Source organism: Montipora foliosa, chromosome 8 (genome assembly GCF_036669935.1).
Source record: "Montipora foliosa isolate CH-2021 chromosome 8, ASM3666993v2, whole genome shotgun sequence".
Taxonomy (NCBI): Eukaryota; Metazoa; Cnidaria; class Anthozoa; order Scleractinia; family Acroporidae; genus Montipora; species Montipora foliosa.
The window spans coordinates 50,479,396-50,489,395 of record NC_090876.1 but is presented as its reverse complement, the minus strand read 5'-3'; the positions used below and the strand labels follow the sequence as shown (position 1 = coordinate 50,489,395).

The window sequence follows — 10,000 nt, the reverse complement described above, 5'->3', positions numbered from 1 at the left end:
AATTTTGTCAATTCATTCACAGTTTTGTGGATAATTTCATTGTCGGTCTCTAAAACCTTACAGTTGATTGATGTACACATACAAGTTGATACGTGAAATTTCAATTTCAGGCATGTCTGAGAAAAACTTTTCATTATTTTCTAACTTAAATAAATTATTGTTCTTTTCATGTTGTAGGAGTTTGAAGGCACTGTGGGGATACATGAAACGTATCAATGTTAACTTCAACCATGTTTGGGAAACAATAAAGGATCTGGTAGTTAAAGCAATCATAGCGTAAGTGCTTTTACTTGTTGAGTTTTTTATCATTTTAGTCAAATAAATTCCAACATTTACAGGGACGAATAGACCTGGAGGGGAGAGGAGGGAGGGTTTGGTTGGATTAGTAGTGGTCCCTAGCTTATGTGTCTGATCATGATACGTGCTGCAAGTTGATTTGTAAAGAACTGCAGGAAAACTCAACAGTATTTAATATTCATACATATCTCTCATATCTTGACAAGACCTTCAGTGAAGAACCAGAGAAGAAACTGAATGAAAACGGCTTACAAAACCACTGAACTAGAAAAAAGCTAACAATGAATGTAATTTGAGCATCACGATCAGTTAAAATTATAAGCATTTGTATGGGAATTTTCAAAATTTTAATGTGTTTAGGAGTCAAAATAAGGAACATGAATAAAACAAATATGCCTTAGCTTGTCTTCTCTATACCTTATCAGTGTTTTTGTGGCATACTTTGGCCATTTCAGCGCTATTCCAGTGGTTTGTAGGTTCGCTGTTTTCTCTCTCCATATTTATCTTCAAGGAACCTAAATTATGGAAACTCCAATGAAGCAGTCGGAAACACAAGCTGCTGTAAATTGTTCCTAAAAGCTCAAATCAACCCGACATTCCACTGAGACCAAGGATGATAGTGCTGCTACATAATTATTTCAATCCTTATATCAGACAAACTTTCACGGAAAGGAATTGAAAATTGCCGACGTGGGCAAGCAACGTGCTTGGTTCAGAAGTTCCGTGCACGAAACCGTTGAAAAACACCGACCGGGCGTGGGGTTCAAATTTTTTACACACAGGGTGGGCTACGAGGCTTTATCCTCAGTGTCAGGTACAACGTGAGGCTCTTCTCAGGAAAGTACTGAGCTGTCACGCAGTTACACTTACGGACGAAGCTCAGGGAAATGCTGATGCATTATAAAGATGTTTCACAAACAAAACATAAACATTCAGTTTGTTTTACAGTGTACCTGTCACTGACATCGTTGCCCACCTGGTGTGTAACAAATTTGAATGTTGGGCCCGGTTGGTAAGGTGTTTTCCAACGGCTGTGGACAGAACTTTGAGGCAAAGCATTGTCGACAGTCCTCAATAGAGGGGAGCCGTTAGATTAGCGAGCCAAACTTCCTGCACCGCAGCAGTTTTTGTTCGGTAGAGAAAGGCATTAGTTAGAGGAGGACTTTAGCATGCACTGGACTAAATCTGGAGGCGACCTGAGCGTTCGGAGTGAATTTATGGCTGATTTCCTTTGATAGATATGCGAGACTGTCGCCAGCAAGTAATCAACCGTGGGGAATTATATATATGACAGGGAAACAGTAGTTCTAAATTCTGGTGTATTTTTATTTCTATTTTAATGCCCTAATTAAATAACGATCGCTAAGTTCCTGATCCGAACCCTTATAAAATTTATATAACACAACAACGATACTCCGTGAGCTTGGAGTACCTATGGTTGATTCATTTGCAAGGTTATATCTATTTTTGAAATCTTCATTCCTCATTCCATGCCACTTTTCCTTTTTCAGGTCTGATTCAGCGGTGAATACAATGGTTAAGCAAAATGTCAGGAAAAGGTTGGTGTGCACTTACCGGTTTTTTTATTCATCTTCATTGTATCAAAAGGTGTAATCTTTGCAAACATACAAAAACAACTTCAAATCTTTTTTTTTTTATCAAGGTATGTAATTATGGGCGGGATTAGATTTTTATCTGTGGAGCTCTGGAAGGCTGCTTAGCTTAAGGTCCAGCTTTTTGGCAGTCCAAGTTATGTAACTTCCTCTTGTGTGTCAGATCACACACCAGATCCCACTGCATATCCTCCAAATCTTCAGACTCTTTTGCCTTAACTGCAACATGTCCTGTTGATTAAAAGACCTTGCAAAGAGAGTTTTCTGATTCGTACTTCATGTTTGTTTAGGTCATGCTGCCATGAGTTGTTTGGTTTTGATGTTATGCTTGATGAAAATCTTAAACCTTGGCTTTTAGAAGTCAACATTTCCCCAAGGTAAAACATTGCTCTCATTTTAAAATATTTTTCTTTTCAATAACTCAGCTAGCATTATAGCCTTCAACGCAGATGTTGTCTAACACCATGCATGCAGTTATCTTATGGACCCCCAACGGACTCAGCGAACAAGCGAAAATAAATGCATTTCAAATTTCCATTTGCTATTACCAGTATTGTGCGCCAATTGACGGCGAATCAAACAATTGTTTTTTTAAACAGACCAATCATGGTGCATACTCAAATCCTGGTATGCTGCTGGGGGGCCCAGAGCAAGGATTTCGGCACTGCTTTTGCACTGCCTCGCAGATGTTACTAACCTGTGTTAGATTATGTCTACAATGGAGGCTAATAGAATTACTGATTTCCAGAAACGTTTTAGAGTTACAGAGCCTAAAGGAGTCTTATTTTAGCTGAGACAATAAGAGCTGTCTGGCATCTACAAATGCACCTTGTGAGCAGAGCCTCTCTAAAACTTACCAAAGGGCGAGCAAGAGAGTTTCTGCAGAAATAATTTGTGTCAAGTCTTTTAAGTTGCCGCAGCCCAAGTTTCTGGGCTAGTATCTCCTGTCAAACAGGTTTAGGCAGTGCCCATCATATAAGGCAAAGATCAAAATTGAGCCTTCAGTACGAAAATCAATATGCCGTCTAGGAGTGCAATTGAAACTTGGCCTGGGTTTGAAACTGTCTCCAAGCAACGGCTTGCGCATACTTAGTAAGGACTGTACACAGTTTCTGCCAAGTCCTTTCTTTCTTATTGAATTCGTAAAGGCTCTGCTGGGAGGGTGCATGAAAATATTTTCCTGTTGCTAAATAATTATTATAATATTCACTGTAATTATAATATAATTATTAGTCCTTAGTCTCCTAGGAGTGACAGAAATTTCAAATGAAGCTATGATCCTTGCAGTTACATGTATGAACCCAATTTTAACAATTACGTGGAGAAGCCTGAAAAATTCAGAAATTGGTTTGAACCCGTGACCTCGCAATACCGGGGCGGTGCTCTATCCTACTGAGCTACGAAGCCACTGACATTGGGAGCTGATCATTTGTGGGTTCAAATGTTCCCGTGATGAATGAATCAAGGAACGTAATGATATATGAAATGAATCATATATTGAACTGCAGATGTCAGTTGCTTCATCGCTCAGTTGGTTAGAGAATCGCACCAGCATCGCGAGGTCATGGGTTCAAACCCCGTCAAAGTCCTGAATTTTTCAGGCTTCTCTATGCAATTGTTAAAGTTGCGTTCATAACTGGGAGGATCATAGCTTCACTTGATTTCACATCTGCAGTTCAATATATGATTCATTTCATATAATTATATGATTACGTTCACAAATTTCGGTAATTGTGGAGAAGAGCTCCCTGAAAAACCTGTTGGCCGACTGTTGGTTACAAAATTCATGAATGATATAATTATCCGCTACGCATTTCATAATTGGTAAGCAGGAGGTGTTTATCGGGATTATTATTGTTTCTGGGTCAATGTTTACTATGTGTTTTCACAACAAATTTTCTTCTTTGGGAAACTGTTGGTAACCTGTCGGTAATCTGTCGGCCAACCGTTGACCGACAGTTGGCCGACAGCTAACCGAAGGCTTCCAACAGTTTCGCAAAGAAGAAAATTTGTTGTGGTCCTTTTTTCTTATCACTGAGGGACACCTTAGGGCTTAAAGGGCCAAGGGTCAAGCATCACTTTTTTTTTCTTGGCCAAGAGATTACTGTAAAATTGTACTCACAGTAAACATTTACAGTTATGAACATTTTGTTTTCATCTGCAGTCTTCACTCTACTTCTCAACTCGATCGCAACATAAAGGGACAGATGGTAAAGGACTTGCTGAACCTTGCTGGTCTCCGTATACCTGAGAACTTCATCACAACGTCTACGTCAAGGTGCCATGTCAATGATTTTTTTTCGTGTCAATCGATGATTTTTTGAACATCAAACTGGATTTTGGTTCACAGCATCATTTAATTAGAATTTTGTGCTTAAGATTTTGATGTTTTTCTTTGCTTTAGTACCAGCATCATGAACCAGTTTGTTCAAGACAAAGGTACACCAGGTCTATCAGCAGATGAGAGAGCAAAGGTGGGTTCTTGGCTTTCAATATTCCAGAGGTCAATTTGACATTATTCATATGATGCATTTGCTACAGTCAGTGAGTATCCCTTTTTAGAAAACCATCATAGACCATTGACATGCTCTCAAATCCCATTCTTATCACAATTTAGATGTCTTTGTTATTCTTAATTTCAATTAAACTCATTTTATTTGTTTTGTGAAACCTCTAAGTGCAAGGGACTTAACGGCATTGACACCTCGAAATCGTCTGTCGTTAGACAGAGCAAAATCAATGACTCGCTCTCAGGGGTCAATGGGTTACAGTAATACAATACTATGAAATTATCTGTTCTTCTTCATCTGCCTGTCATTCTTGTGGGCTAAATGCACAGAGCTCTTACAATGTAACTGTATATCGTAGCGAACTAAAAAGATTTGGTTTTTTTTTTCAGCGTTCCTTTTATATCCAGTACCATCTGGATGAGGTAAGGTTTCCTGAATGCTGCAAAACCGTAATGTAAACATTATTTTGTACACAAACATATCTGTTTTGCTTGGCAAGTCAAGAAACAAACATTAATGTCAACTATTAAAATTAATAATGTGCATTGAGACATTCTTCTTCTATTTTTGATAGCGCACAAAGCAGTCCATTCTGGACATTTTGACACCAGATGACATAAGAATGCTCATGGAGACTGAAGATGAGGTAAACAATCGTAATCGTTATCATTATCATAATTATGTATATATGATGAGAAACTTAAGGACGGTACCTACTAATTCAAAGGTATTTTGCGCGGTTTACTGACTATGGGAGAAAAGCAGATCTTAACAAGTGTTTGAAATCCAAAAGGAAAATTGGGCGTAACCACGCATTTTTGGAAGAAAATTAATCAACAATATTTGTAAAAAGCTTTAAAATACAAAGCAATGTACGGCGTTTTTTTTCCAAATTCAAGCTTAATTATCTCTGAAAAATGCGTGGTTACCCCCAATTTTCTTTTTGGATATCAAGAGCACTTGCTAAGTTTTGCTTTCTCCGCATAACTTTTGAACCGCGCAAAAATATCCCTGTATTAATAAGCACCAGTCATAGGAAATCCGAGTATTTCGAGATGCGCAGAACGTTTGCGCAATAACAATAGTAGGCACCGTCCTTAATAGACCAATTCGGCTAACTCATTGTTGTACCCAATTCAAATCTCTAGGGGTTAAGATGCTTTGTGTATTGCATTTGCATGATAATGTAGCATTCACATTTAAATGATATGGTAATACTTGGAACAAAACGTTTTATTCCCAAAAGATTTGAATTGGGTACAACACTGAATTAGCCGAATTGGTCTATTGTGGTCATAGAGAGCACTGGTTAACAACAGTAAGGGAGACGTTTGTTGGTTTATTAAAACTGTAGTTGACACGTGTTTGCATGTAATTTTGTTTTTCAGAACAGTCGAAGGGGTTGTTTTCAGAGAGTTTTTCCTTCAATTTCGTCTAATAAGTTTCTCAGGTTTTTTGAATCCCAGGTATGTACGCTTTAGGAAAAGTTCTCCATGTTATTCTGGCCCAGGTTGCTGTCAGCATGGTTAGCGCTAACCAGCGTTAATTACCATGGAAACCTATAGGTTTTGATACCTCTTAACCAACGGTTAGCGCTAACCAGGCTTCGAGCAACCAACCCCAGATTTAGAAGCATGTTAATTTTTTTTACTTTGCAAATTAGAGCACTGTAAAATGAACACCACAATGCACTCATGAATGATTGATTTATGGGTATATTATCTGATAAAATGATAAATATTTATCTATAATATTTTGGTCTATGTTTTAGCGTTATTACAACATTTTACTAGATGAATGGACAAGAAAATACATGAGAGAGGGACGCAGCACAGCGTTGGGTGAGTAATACGTGCAGCATTACAGCAAGGTCTCATTGGACTCATTGCTGTTGCATTAGGCATAATTCCAAATAATGTCAGAAATTGTTATACAAACGCCATGAGTCGCCAACAAAAGATGGTTCGTTGCATTTACCAATTTAACCAACACTTGCCAGGGAAACACAAGAGCAACGGCGCAAAATCCCGCCTCGACACGACCAAGGGGCCATACATAGCGCCAACGTAATGTCACTCTCTGCTACAGTAGCTACGTTACACAGACGCCGTATGACACCAACGTAATCTCCCCTTCTCAATACACAAACGCCATGGGGCGTCATTTTTATTGAACTATGCACCCTCCTGTACGTTTCACAGACACCATGAAGCACCAAGTGAGAGAGATATTCTGTTGTGTCTTACTTCCAGAGAAACGAAAAGATAAGTGAATGAAGCCTGACTCGCCCTTCTCCATTTACGTAGCAACAGACGACTGAAAGTGCCGACGTAAATAAATCCGTTGCAAGGGGGGAGCGCTGGAGTAAAAAAAAAAAAGAAAACTAAAACCACACGTGCGCGCTGAAAATGAGCAGGGAACAGGAAGATAAAATGTGTAAACATAAAAACACGGAACTTCTACGGGCGGAGCATGTGCTGGTCAAGAACTACCGGGGCAATAGTGGCGACAACCGCTGGTCCGGGTTCCACCTGTACGTGGGCCATAGAAACAACGGCGCTGGCTGTACTTGAGGGGAAACGAAATTTGGAGACACTGTTGAGTCAGTAGACTTGCGAGAAAAGAGAAATTTGCATGCATCGGCATTTTAAATGTGTTGAGAATTTCCCTGGGGACTTCTAGGGCCAATAGAATCGGCTGCCACGGGAGCACGGAGTTATTCGATTACCAGATTTGGCGTGCGAAGGCTTATACGCGAATGACAATACTCTCATGTAACCAACATCGGTACATACATGTAATTTATATTTAGTGATTGAACAAATGCTTGAGCACTTTGTTGTCCATATTTTAGGTATAGCAGTTCTTCAGGCATATGCCGAAAAGAAACTTCATCTAGGGCCAACCTCAGACCCAATTCATCAGGTAAATAATTTATTATTGATGTGGATCATGTTTGACTCATGAACTGAATGCTAAGAACCATTCTGGATAAATAAATGTCAAATGAAATCAACATTTTTTTATATTTTTCTGCAGTGGACATGTCCCCATGGTGTGGCCTACAGATCATCTTCTGCTCCTGTGTTGGGGCTGGAAAATAGTTTTGTCAGATCAAGGTATGAAAACATGTAGAGTATTATCATTTTGGATAACAAATTGTTTCCAAGGTTCTTGTTGCCTCACGCATCTCCTTTGTTTTCTGGATGTTGATTTTGGGCCCTACCCGACCACCAGTCTCTTGTAATCTTTCTCCTTTCACTTTCATATCAGCCAGTCTGTGTGTTAGTAAGCAAAGATCGTCAGCATAGTCCAAAGGGCAAAGGGTTTCCAAGGGCATTGATTTAAACAAGTGTTTCTCACTGAACTTTGAAGAAGAGTCGCTGTCTGCACAAATTTATCTTATTTGATCCAGTTAAGGTCACCATGGCTCCCTCTTGTTCAAAATGTCGAAAAAAAAATTGAAGAGCAGTTCCTTGTCTCTGTTTTTTTTCCTGTGTTAAGGTCTTCAGTCATCAGAAAACCAAGCTGTCAGTGGAACTTTTGTGTCTGTCATCATGTTTTCTTGTTTTATTATTCTTCTTCTTCCCAGGCTGAACTCAGCACCAGTCTTGAAATCAAACCAGATACAGAGAACAAACTGTGTATCTTTTAGGTATTACAGTCAAGTATCTCATGAAATATTCTCTCCACTCTCAGTTTACTACAAACTACACACTGTCTCACTCTGGGATCTCAGTCACTCTAACTTTGGAGAGACTAGCCAACTTTGCACGGCTTGATACTCATTTTGTACTAATTTTAGTGGTTATAGGTTTTTCAAAGCCAAATACCTTATTTCTCAAAATTTTCTCAGCAACAAAGTTCTTGTTTTCCCCGCAATAGCATGGCTCACTTGACATGTTCTGTACTCTTTTCTTTGTCTATTCTAGAAATTCTTCATCTGAATCCTTTGTGCGAATTTGTCCCACAGTCAAATCTGCAGTCGCGAAGAACGCCAGGAGGTGGTAATGACCGCCCAAATGAGCCTCTTTGCTCCTTAAAATGTCTTCGTTGCTAGCCTAGGGCCGGCGCTTATCTCCGGTTTCCGTAGCATGAAGCGACTAGGAGTATTTCTACTCCCTCCTGGATGGGATGCTAGTCCATCGTAGGGTTACCCCCAGCATTTTCGCCGGTACCCATTTATACACCTGGGTGTAGTGAAGCGGGACCCGAACCCGGACCACTCGATCCGGAGCCGAGCACTCTAAACATGAGGCCACCGTGCCTTCCACTGCTCCTTAAAATGACCAAGAACAAATTAGATAAGAGTCACAAATGAGTCTATTTTTAGAATACCCGTTCCCGCGAAAATCAGTTGTCATAGCCCTGAAAAAAACATGACAGAAGCAGTCACGCGTGACATGGCTTCTTCTGATTGGTTAAAATTGGTGGCACTTTGTTTGTTTCGCACGCAAAGTGTATCTAAAAATCAATCCATTTGTGACTGTGCTGGGGCAAGGCCACAAAGTGATAGATCAACATTCTTATCTAATTCACTCTTGAAATGACAGAATAAACGACTAACCCTGACCTACGTGTAAGGACGACAATTCGCTCCTTAACCCTGCCATACAATAAACCCTAGTCTACTTACCTCGTGCTCATGACAATGCTGTAATATTTTCGTCCACCAACATGGCGACGATGAGGTAACGTAAATATGAAGCACTGATTTTACCGAGGGAGGGGTAGCTCAGGTTAAGGGTTCAGCAGCGTTGTCCGAAGATTGAGAAGAGGGGATATTCCCAGGGCTAATTGTATGATTGGGGCATGGATTGTGCAGATACCGGGCCTCTTTGACTGACAAAACACTGTTTGAACGATTATCTGTTCATTCTCTACGAAGCACTCAGTAGCTTGTGCAAACCATTAGTTTTCAACCGTATCATTCATCTCCTTTCTGTTGTCAGTAGAAGACCGCTTACCTCTTGGTGGGTGTGGTTGGGGTACATAGTGCCAACAGGCATCAGGGACGGTTCTCTATATTATAATCTTGCAATTGCAATGCTTGCTTTCGTTCCCTCCTGTAAACTGCAGAGTTTCTTCGCTCATATTGGCGTGAATATTCGTCACGTATAGGCCCAGTAAATCTATCTTCTAACACTCTTTACGGCTCTGAGTCGTAAATATACAAGGAATGCTTTCTTTCCTTTTTAATCACTGGTCTTCTATATTCTTTCTTAATCTCTTCTTTCTTTATGCAACAGTAAACCTCGCACGGCATCCAGATCTAAGTCAGCTCCTCCTCCTCGGAGGCGTAGAAACAAGGCTCGTCATGGAAAGTCCTTTGAATCCGCGGGGTAATACAGTCAGCCTGCCTGATAACTTTATTTTTCTTTCTGGAGAGTTGGTCTTTGACTTTTCTGCCATCGTTGGTATAGTATGGACGTCATCTTCCTGTTGAAGATAATCAATCCACATCACAGAGCTAGTGAATATCATTCTGGCAAAAGGTGGACTGGGCCATACATTGAATTCATCTTAGTACGCACTAATTATTATTATTTTGTTTTTTAGTGTTTCAGGGTCATTTCTTCT

The 10,000-nt window shown here is 39.9% G+C and overlaps 1 protein-coding gene across 1 annotated transcript in view; it reads left to right on the top strand.

The window, feature by feature from the left end:
- LOC138013131 (tubulin monoglutamylase TTLL4-like) overlaps positions 1 to 10,000 on the top strand; it is a 24,355-nt gene that overhangs the window by 9,600 nt on the left and 4,755 nt on the right. The window contains exons 10-21 of the mRNA XM_068860123.1: positions 178 to 276; positions 1,809 to 1,856; positions 2,201 to 2,287; positions 4,075 to 4,188; positions 4,315 to 4,384; positions 4,810 to 4,842; positions 4,995 to 5,066; positions 5,809 to 5,886; positions 6,192 to 6,261; positions 7,275 to 7,345; positions 7,460 to 7,539; positions 9,980 to 10,000. The exon at positions 9,980 to 10,000 is cut by the window's right edge and continues 43 nt beyond it. Of these exons, the coding sequence (XP_068716224.1) occupies positions 178 to 276; positions 1,809 to 1,856; positions 2,201 to 2,287; positions 4,075 to 4,188; positions 4,315 to 4,384; positions 4,810 to 4,842; positions 4,995 to 5,066; positions 5,809 to 5,886; positions 6,192 to 6,261; positions 7,275 to 7,345; positions 7,460 to 7,539; positions 9,980 to 10,000 (843 nt within the window). The remainder of the gene's footprint in view (positions 1 to 177; positions 277 to 1,808; positions 1,857 to 2,200; positions 2,288 to 4,074; positions 4,189 to 4,314; positions 4,385 to 4,809; positions 4,843 to 4,994; positions 5,067 to 5,808; positions 5,887 to 6,191; positions 6,262 to 7,274; positions 7,346 to 7,459; positions 7,540 to 9,979) is intronic.